The sequence below is a fragment of the Mandrillus leucophaeus genome, unplaced genomic scaffold, assembly GCF_000951045.1.
Source record: "Mandrillus leucophaeus isolate KB7577 unplaced genomic scaffold, Mleu.le_1.0 Scaffold1212, whole genome shotgun sequence".
In the NCBI taxonomy this organism is placed as follows: Eukaryota; Metazoa; Chordata; class Mammalia; order Primates; family Cercopithecidae; genus Mandrillus; species Mandrillus leucophaeus.
The window spans coordinates 49,800-60,873 of record NW_012100455.1 but is presented as its reverse complement, the minus strand read 5'-3'; the positions used below and the strand labels follow the sequence as shown (position 1 = coordinate 60,873).

The 11,074-nt window shown below is 34.9% G+C and overlaps 1 protein-coding gene across 1 annotated transcript; it reads right to left on the bottom strand.

The window, feature by feature from the left end:
• Positions 1-9,143: 9,143 nt before the first annotated feature.
• On the bottom strand, positions 9,144-10,094 carry LOC105532990 (olfactory receptor 52A5). The gene has a single exon (XM_011971330.1). It carries the CDS (start codon positions 10,092-10,094, stop codon positions 9,144-9,146), a length of 951 nt encoding a protein of 316 aa, XP_011826720.1.
• Positions 10,095-11,074: the final 980 nt, after the last annotated feature.

Here is an 11,074-nt window from a genome sequence, read left to right as displayed (position 1 = left end):
AGGAAGGAAGGAAGGAAGGAAGGAAAGGAAGGAAGGAAAAGAAAAGAAAAGAAATCAGGATACTTACTGCTGAAGGAAAGTCGAAAGCTTTATTTTTTTTATCTTCTGGGAAAGTTGACATAAGAAAAATATGATGGAATGTGACTATTTGAGAATTCTTCAAGAAATTCCATAGGAAATAATTGACAAACACGTTGAGGTGGAAGTGCCTTGGGAAGTCGCAGAAATAGAGAAGCATCCAAAACGAAATTCTGGTTGCAATATAAAGGCTGTGGCTGGGACACTTAACAATTTCTAGTAACCATATACCAGCAAATAACTATGGTTCAGTTGCAGGGCTGATAACACAATATTATGCATCAGTGATTTTTTTTCTTTAAAGTGAGAGCAGAGAGGTTATGCAAGTGATGAGTTGTCTAGGTCTAAATCAAGGTGATCTATAAATTTTATAAGTGGTGTGCTAAGCATTTCTAATGTCTCTCCAGAACTCAAGTCATCACATCCAAATATTATTCTGTGTTCTTCCCTGGCCCCCATCACCATAATTATCACAGATTTAAACTCTGGAATGTTTTGGAGATCATTATATTGTTAGAGCCCAGAAAACTAATATCCCTGAATATAGCACTTTAACATTCTGAACTAAAGAAGCATCCGCAAGGTTTCTCTGACATCCCCCAGGCCTTCCTGTCTTTCACTTCTTTGTCTTTCCCAAAGCATGGGATGAGGCTATTATCTGAAGTTCCCTTATCTACCTAGACACCAGACCCCTAAAGAGGAACACGATTGCCTCCCATCCCTTCCCTGAAATTCCATTAACCAGAGAAGATTAAAACTCATATTACAGAGGACGACACTGAAAACTAAACATCACACCTGGAACCCAGATGAACTTCATCTCAAACTATTGTCTCTTCTCAGGTCCCATTCAATCTCTCCCCTCCTCTATAAAGAAGGAAATATAAGCATCTATCCTTAATTCAGCTATCAGGTAATCATTCTCCTTAGATTTCTCCATGCTTATGCATGTTAATAAAATTCTATGTCTTTTTCCTGTTAATTTGTCTTTTGTCAATTCATTTTAACAGACGTAGACTTGAACCTTCAGAGGGACAGTTTGAACTTCCCTATACACTCATGATCCTTCTCTTTTTCAGGTAAAACATCTGCAGGTCTAAATTACTTCTCCAATAGCAGGATCCTAACTGCCCTTAACATCTCAATCTTCCAAAGCAGATTCTTCAACTTATCATTATTTTTCTTTAATTGTAGTTCATAGAATTTCAAAGTCAGACCCTAATAAAAATATACTTATACTCTTCATGTTTATGATTTGGATTTTTTCTGGAGTCTACATTCATTAGCTGCACTTGTACTCATACTTCAAGATGTACTGTTTCACCTCCACTTGAGCTATACACATTCCTAACTATAACTTACTCAATATCCAGAAGCAGCAGTGAGAAGTGACTGGCACAGAGGAATGTTGCTCTTTGCTGGTCCCAGCTGTGGAATATTTGTGGTTTGTAACATAATTTTCCCTGATTACCAAAATTTTATTAGCCTCTCTCAAATCCTGAGAGATATTGTTTTTTTTCCTAGGGCAAAGATAGAAGTTTAAAGCCAGAGGAACAGATGCCACTTCTAAGGGTTATCGTCTTGCTCAATTCCCTGGGGGCCTGGCATATCTAGTATGGCCAGGAGATGGCAGTGTTGAACCATCTTCTGTTAGTAAAACACATTCCTGTGTCTCAGAGCCCCAGAGATAGGGTTTATCTCCTTCTCACTTGTGACAAAGAAAAAGGACGCTAAAATAAGGCAATGCATCGATTGAGACTCCATTTCATTTCTGAACAAATTGGACAGCGTTATTGTATGCTTGCTAAGGAAAAGGAATAGAAAACAAAACAAATATTGTATCTTATATTTACTCTTGACCATCAAAGGACTTCCAGAAGTCATTTCAGTGATAGAGGGAAGGAGTGTGTTTGGAAGTGGTAGGCAGAACAGGGTTTAGAGTACAGTAATCCCTGTAAGAACTAAGAACTAAGACTTGCTAAGAGAAAGGGAAGAAAATCAATTATGCACAGATGATTTTTGGTCCTATTTTAAGAGACAGAAAATTAGAACAGTCCTTCCTAGAAAAGTAAATCACAGGCCTTTTATTTTTTTCTTTCTTTTTTTTTAATCTGTTGATCCCAAGAAGTTCCCTACTCTTAAATATCTTTAATAGAGAGTTTAATTTAAAATGCATATATGTTTTGGCTTTTAGTTTTTCCTTATGTAAAATTAATTAATGCAGAACGACACAAAGTAGAGAACCTAAACAAAATGGACTAATTCCTGGAAACATACAACCTCTCAATGTTGAGCCAGAAAGAAATTGAAATTTTAAGCAGACCAATAACAAGTTCCAAAATTGAATCACTAATAAAAAACCTACCGACCAGTAAAAGCCCTGGACCAGATAAACAGCTAAATTCTACAAAGAAGTATAGAAAAGAGCTAGTACCCATCCTACTAAAATGATTCCAAAAAGTTGAGGAAAAGGGACTAATCTCTAACTCATTCTGTGAGGCCAGATTTGTTCTGATACCAAAACCTGGGAGAGAGAGAAGAAGAAAAGAAACCTTTAGGCCAATATCTCTGATGAACATAGAGTCAAAAATCCTCAACAAAATACTAGCAAACCAAATCCAGCAGCACTTCAAAAAACTAATCCTCCAAGATCAAGTAGATTTTATTCCTGGGATGCAAGGTTGGTTCAGCATACACCTAACAATAAATGTAATTCATCACATAGACAGAACTATAAACGAAACCGCATGATTATCTCAATAGGCACAGAAAAGTTTTTCATAAAATTCAACATCCCTTCATGTTAAAAGTCCTCAACAAAGTAGGCTTTAAAGGAACATACCTCAAAATAATAAAAGCTGTGTATTACAAACCTACACCCATCATATTAAATGGGCAAAAGGTGCAAGCATTCCCCCTGAGAAATGGAACAAGACAAGGATGCCCACTCTCACCACTACTATTCAACAAAGTACTGGAAGTTCCAGCCAGAACAATTTGACAGTAAAAAGAAACAAGAAGCAAAAGGGATCCAAGTAAGAAAAGGGGAAGTTAAACTATCTCTCTTCACCTGCAATATGATTCTATACCTAGGAAACCCCATAGTCTCTGCTCAGAGGTTGCTAGAACTGCTAAACAACTGAAATAAAATTTCAGAATACAAAATCAGTGTACAAAAATGAGTAGAATTTCTACACATCAACAACATCCAAGGTGAGGGCAAAATAAAGAATGCAATTCCATTCACAATAACCACAAAAAGAATAAAATACCTAGAAATACAGCTAACAAGGGAGGTGAAAGATTTCTACAATGAGAATTTAAAAACACTGCTCAAAGACATCAGAGTTGACACAAACAAATGATAAATAAAACGTTTCTTGTTCTTGGATAGAAAGAATCAATGTTGTGAAATGACTGTATTTCCCAAAGCAATTTACGGATGTGATGTTATTCCTATCAAATTGCCAAAGACATTTTTCACATAATTAGAATAAAGATTCTAAAATTTATTTGGAACCCAAAAAGAGACTGAATAGCCAAAGCAATCTCAAGTAAAAGAACAAAGTCATGAAGTCACACCAGATGACTTCAAACTATACTCCAAGGCTACAGAAACTAAAGCAGCATGGTACTGGTACAGAATTAGACACATAAACCAATGGAACAGTTTAGAGAATTCAGAAATAAAGCTGCATGCCTACAACTATTTGATCTTTAACAAAGTTGACAATATGAGTAATTGGTAAAGGATGTCCTATTCAATAAATGGTGCTGGGATAACTGGCTAGCCATATGCAATCTTCTGCATCTGTTACAGAAGATTGTATTGGCTAGCCAGTAATCCCAGCACCATTTATTGAATTGAACATCTTTTACCATATATAAAAATCAATTCAAGATTAATTAATGTCTTAAATATAAGACCTCCATCTATAAAAACTCAAGAAGAAAATCTAGGAAATACTATTCTGGACCTTCTGCACAGCAAGAAAAACTATTAACAGAGTAAGTAGACAAGCTATAGAATAGGAGAAAATATTTGCAAAATATGCATCCAAGAAGGGTCTACCAACCCCATTAAAAAGTAGGCAAAGAACATGAACAGATATTTCTCAAAAGAAGATATTCATGGGGCCATCAAGCATATGAAAAAATGCTCATCACTAATCATTAGAGAAATACTAATCAAAAGCACAGTAAGATATTATCTCACATCAGTCTGAATAGTTATTATTAAAAGGTCAAAAAGTAACAGATGCTGGTGAGGTTGTAGAGAAAAAAGGATGCTTATACTGCTTATACACTGCCATTGAGAATGTAAATTAGTCTAGCCAATGTAGAACGCAGTTTGGAGATTTCTCAAAGAACTTGCAACAGAACTACCATTCGACCCAGCAAGCCCATCCCTGGATATATACCTAAAGGAATGTAAATTATTCTACCGAAAAAACACATACACTTCTGTGTTCATCACAATGCTATTCACAGTAGTGAAGACATGGAATCAACCTAGATGCTCATCAGTGGTGGACTGCATAAAGAAAATGTAGTACATGTACACCATGGAATACTATACAGCCATAAAAAAGAAAGGGACTATATCCTTTGCAGCAACATGGATGCAGCTGGAGGCCATAATCCTAAGTGAATTAATGCAGGAACAGAAAACAAAATAACACATGTTCTCACTTATAAGTGGAAGATAAACTTTGAGTACACGTGGCCACAAAGAAGGGAACAATAGACACCAGCGTCTACTTGAGGTCAGAGGGTGGGAAAAGGGTGAGGGCTGAAAAACTACTTACTGGGTATTACATTCACTATCTGTTTGATGAAATCGTTTGTACATCAAACCCCAGTGGTATGAAATTTTCCATGTAAAAAACCTACACCTGTACCGCCTGAACCAAAAATAAAGTTTAAGAAATAAAAAAAAAAAGAAAAGAGAACATTGATTCATCCCCAAGGAAAAAAGAAAAATCTACAGTATAGGAAAATTTAACATAGTTCTCTTTATAACTGAAAAAACAAGGCAATAATTAAGCTTTAAAAATTCTACAAACATCATATTGACACATAGAATATATACGTCAATGTAAGAAATGGGGCTGCACCTTTATGTTCATTGCCTTCATGAACATTCCTTTATCCTAAATTCTAATCATAGTTCTTAAAGCATGGAATAATCTTAATAAATATTTGCTAAAGAAACTAAAACACATTAGGAGATATTTTTACTATGAATATAAAAATACTGTTTATCTTCTGTTAAACTCAGTGGTTTGCCAAGTACTACATCAGGAATATATTCACTTATCTTTTTTTGCCAAATATATACAATAAAAATATATAAAAAATAAATAAAGCATAAAAATCCCATGTAACCCATCACACTGTTTCTTGAGGGAAGGTTCAATACAATTGAATCATACTTCTTCTGCACTTCCACAATATTTCCCACCCTCCTTCCAGAGATAATTAATATCCTACAACTGGAGAGTATTATTTCTAATGTTATTCTTTGTATTTTTACCAGTTCACTCTCCTCAGTCTGACTTCAACAACACTTTGACAGAATGAGACACATTAAATCTGTTGATTTCACCTTATTTCTGCTGTGCTTCATTTCTTTCACAGTTCATCTACGATCTTGCTTTCATTCTTTGCTTTCCATTCAACTATTTTATCTCATCTGGTCTCATCATATCTAATCTCATCTTTGAATTTAAACATACATTTTGTCTATTCCTTCTTCCCTGCAAATGAATTTTACTGAAGAAAAATGTTGATGAGACTGGTTTTAAATGTATGACAAATAACATCAAATGGGTCTCTTAGTGATGTTTTTTATTGAAAGCTAATGATAGCCAAAAAGTGAAAGCATTGTAAATGTCTATCAACTGATGGCTAAATGAATAAAATGTGGCATACCCATATAATGGAATATTACTCAACCTTAAAAAGAAATGCATTACTGATATATTGTACATGGATTAACCTTTAAAATATTACATTAATATAAGAATTAATTGAAAAGAATTGAAAAAAAGTCAATAGAAGAGTTCACATATGAAATGCTTTATTTATATAAAACATCCAGACAGGAAAATCCATTGAAACAGAAAAAAGAGTAGAGATTGCTAAGACTGGAAATGGGGGGAACAGAAGTAATCGGGTGTGGCTACTAATGTGTATAGATTTTTTTTTAGGACGACAAAAATATTTTGGAATTAGGTAGTGATGATGGTTGCACAGCCTTTATAATACACTAAAAATCATCAAATTGCATACTTTAAAATTACTAATATTATGGCATGTGAATTCTATCTCAGTAAAAATAACCAGTTGAATAAAGATCACCAAGGTATTCTGTTGTCTCAATTGGCATGTTTCTGAGCATGTTACACACACACTCTGCCCAAAGACATTGACCTAGCTCCAGCTAGAGGATCGTCAGCCACACAGCTATCCTGGACTCTGCTCCATTCATTTCTGTCTCTTTGCACTTAAACCTGAAATCATTTTTCTCTGAGTCTTAATTCTCAGAGTATGTACACCTGGGCCTACATGTTTAAGGTATGTTTTAGCCTAGATCTGTGCTACGTGCTTGAAGACCCTTTTCTCACATATTCCTCACAAGTCTCTGAGGCTTGTATTGTTAGCCCCATTGTAGAGAAGAGGAAATAACATGCCCAGGGGTATGTAGAATGTTAAAGGAAGGATAATGGAGAATCACAGACCTTTTTGATTCCTAGCTTTGATACCTGTTTATCCATCTTTAACTTAAGGCAATCCCTTCGAGCCCTCAAACAATTCACTCTTGGAATAAATGTCTCTTTTTAAGATGTTCATTGCATCATAGTCAGGGCATATGAGTCTGACTCATATCTCAGCCCTCTAGCTGCTATAAGTGGCTGTCCATTACCTCAGACTTTGCATCCAATTAGCCAGAGCCCTCAATTGAAGAGCAATGGAGCGGACTCCCAGAAAATATGTGCACAACCTCATTTTGAGGCCAGGTCTCTTTCTTCACACCTTAAAAAAAGGTAATATGAACCCAGATCTTCAGCACGGAACAAATTTGACCTGTAAAGAAGACCAAAATGCAATCAAGAAGTCAAACAGATCTGTGTGCTGGCTGGGACCTAGCTGAAACCAGCTGGACCAGATGCCGTACTCCATGTGGAGATTGCTTCAGCAGACTGGCTGGGGTTTCTTTAGCAGAGAACACTGGACAGGGACAACATTGTTACAGAAACTAGTAATATTATTATGCGCTGTAATTGTTCTTTTTATTAATTACAGATTTAAATGACTTGAAATGCCAACCCACAGTCTAATTATGACACAAATTTTTCATTTAATTTTTTCCATTAGATAATGTGCATTTTTATGATCCTTGTTGTTTGAGTTCCCTCATACTCCAGAGAAGGAAAAACAACATGTGTTTTTTAGGATATTTAATGTGTTTTTTCTGATAGACTTATGTTGAATTTTTATTTTCTGTTGATATTTTCCAATATGGATGTTTTGTCTATTTTCATTTATATAATTTGGTGCATTTTTATACCAGATACTTTGAAATACAGTTTTTTCATTCACTCGTGATTAATCTGTAGTTATCATCATATTGTTTGTTTTGGTTTCTTATTTAGGAATATCACATGCTTATTATCTTTATTCTTTATCCTTCATGCATACTAACTTTTCTGAAAGAATTCATATATTTATGATTTTTTTTTCTTTTGGGAGAATAACTCCTCATTAATTATTCTTTCTGCATTATTAATGGCATAACTACTGAAATATTTAATGCTCTAATCCAGAATTAAAATGGTTATTTCATGATTAAGTTTTGCTTATATAATTCAACAATTTTTAACATGTCTGCCTATCAACTAACATGTTGTTTTATCTTTGTCATTGTATTTTTGATTCTTTCTAAATATAGTTAATGTTTACATAAACTTTATTTAAAAAACAAACATATTATGACTCAAAGTTATTTCTACATTATTGACAAGATTTTTCCCCAAAATTACATGAATCTATATCTGCCTCTTGAATGATATGATTTTTTACATCAGAACGTTTTACTGTATTATTTATTACTTCGACCATGCATCTTTTCAAAATTAGTGATTCAGATGACTCTCTCTGTCAACTTGATTCTTAGGAAAAAAAAAAATTTGTTTGGTTCTGTCTTGACTAAAGTCCTTATTCAGGAGGTGGTTTCTTCTATGTCAGTTCTGTGTTTAGCCAATATATTATTTCAGGTTTGCATAATGATTATTTCAAGTCTTCACCTTTCTTTTACCCTGATAATACGGAAATAAAATCTCTAGTATGCAGGTTTTCTGTATGGTAAGATTGCATATTACCTTAGAGTCTCCAAATTTGTGGCTTTTGAATACCATTAATTGACACAAATAAAATGTTTACTCTGTTCATTATTCAATGTCATTTTTACTTAGATTCTAAGCAATACAGAGGCATTGTCCTCTGTATTGCTGATAAAGGGTAAATAAGATACAGTTTCTGTACTCAAGATGCTTTCAGTGGGTAACAGAATTTGTATGTTCAATTATTGAACTTAAACTTCCAAATGTGAGTAAAACTCAAATTAGGTAAAAATCAATAAAATTGTGTGGTTCTAGAAGGATATTTGATATGTAAACCCAGATCCCTGATTTTATTTTTCTAAAAATGATATTTGTGAATATGTTTAATATGTTTCAATTTTTTTTGCATTCTCTCCTTGTACATTCCTTGGTGTTTATAGTCATTGGTTGAATTACATAAGTTTCATGTTGCAGATATTGGTATTACTGATTTCATATTATTTTTATATTGATAAGTATTTCAGATAAAGTAGATAAGACACATAAATGATTCCAAATTTATCAAAATATATATTCAAAGCAAATACTAAAAAGTGAGGTGTACTTTAGAATTACAGGTGTGTGTTGAGCTAGTAGTTTGAGAATATTGATCTGTGACTTTCATTACATTTAAGTTTTTACTTAGAACCAACCCTAAATCTCTATAGGAGTCACTAATGATCAAGTTACTTTTTTGAAGAAAAACACTTTCAGAACATGGTCACAAATTTGCTTGGTCTTCACTCCATAGACAATAGGGTTGAGAAAAGGTGGAACTAACAGGTAAAGATTTGACAAGAGGATATGAACATATGGTGGTATGTGTGAACCAAACCTGTGTGTGAAGAAAGAGAAGAAGGCAAGAAGGTAGAACTGTAGGAAGACACAAATGTGGGCAATGCATGTATTGAAGGCCTTGAATCGTGCCTCCTTCTGGGGCAGCTGAAAGACAGTGATAAAAATTTGGACATAGGACAAAGTAATAAAGATTATGTCAAACCCTAGGATTGCGAAGGCAACAAATAGGCCATATATCTTGTTGACTCGGATATCTTCAATAGCCAGCTTCACAATGGCCATGTGCTCACAATAAGAGTGAGAGACGACTGTAGTTCGATAATGTTTAAGACAGCATTTGATGAGCCCTAAGGAAGGTATTGTAAGAATGGTAGCCCTGAGTGTCACCCCAAGTCCAATATGAGTTAAGAACTGCTGGGAAAAGATGGTGGCATGTCTCAAGGGGATACAGATGGCCACATAGCGATCCAGGGCCATTGCCAGAAGGATACCTGATTCAATTGCCTGGAATGAATGAATAAGCCACATTTGCAAAAGACAGGCATCAAAAGAAATCTCTGGCAAATGGAACCAGAAGATGCCTAACATTTTGGGAAGAATGAAGGTGTTAAGTGCAATGTCTGTGGCTGCCAACATGGCCAAAAAAATGTACATGGGTATATGGAGGCTGTTTTCATGTTTGATTATAACTAAAATTAGGGAATTTCCAATCACACCAATAAGATACATGGCAGAGAAGGGAATCCCAATCCAACACTGTACTGACTCCAGACCAGGAATCCCAATTAGTATAAACGCAGAGGGCATGAAGACTGAGTCATTGAATGTCGGCATGATTTGTTCAGCAGAATCAAGTAGTAGATTTGCTGTTTCATCTTCTATTCTCTGTTGAGCCTTGATGAATTAAAATTAAAAATATGTTAATTTATTTTAGGAAAATATACTTTAGTTATTTTAGGAGTGTATCATGTTATATTTTCTATTCTAACCAATCTTCTCGAATTTTCTCTCTCCTTTACCAAAGTCACTGAAAGATGAACATCAGGTTCTATTTCTCCATGTCTTAATCATTTTCAGTGGGCAAAATTAAATGGCTTAGATCGCTTCTTTCTGGTTCATGACTACTGGATCAACAGTATTTTATGTTTGTTACTCAGCATATGTGCTTTTTCTGTGACTTACCAATTGAAATTGTAAAAAAAAAAAAAAAAAAAAAAAAAATTAATGCAAAGCAAAGAATTTTAAAATGAGACTTCACCTACATTAGCCATAAAGAAAAGATCCACAGGCCGGGCGCGGTGGTTCACGCCTGTAATTCCAGCACTTTGGGATGTCAAGGCGGGCAGATCACGAGGTCAGGAGATGAGACCAGCCTGGTTAACTCCGTGAAACTCCGTCTCTACTAAAAATACAAAAACTTAGCCGGGCATGGTGGCAGGCGCCTGTAGTCCCAGCTACTTGGGAGGCTGAGGCAGGAGAATGTCGTGAACTACTCGGGAGGTGGAGCTTGCAGTGACCCGAGACCGCACCACTGCACTCCAGCCTGGGCGACAGAGCAAGCCTCTGTCTCAAAAAAAAAAAAAAAAAGAAAGAAAAAAAAAAATTTACTATAATCAGTTTATGTGTGTGTTCAGTAAGCATATATTAAACAGCTGCATACAGCGGAGACTGCATTTAAATGTATATAAACATGAACCGTCTCTCAACCACATGGTGTACTATATTTAAATGTTTATAAATATAAAATATCTCTCAATCACATGGTATAATGAAGACATACACATTGAAAAATAGTTGCACCATGGCCAGGCTTG

Coding starts and splice junctions, on each gene's coding strand:
- LOC105532990 (XM_011971330.1), bottom strand. CDS start 10,094: ATGCCGACATTCAATGACTCAGTCTTCATGCCCTCTGCGTTTATACTA.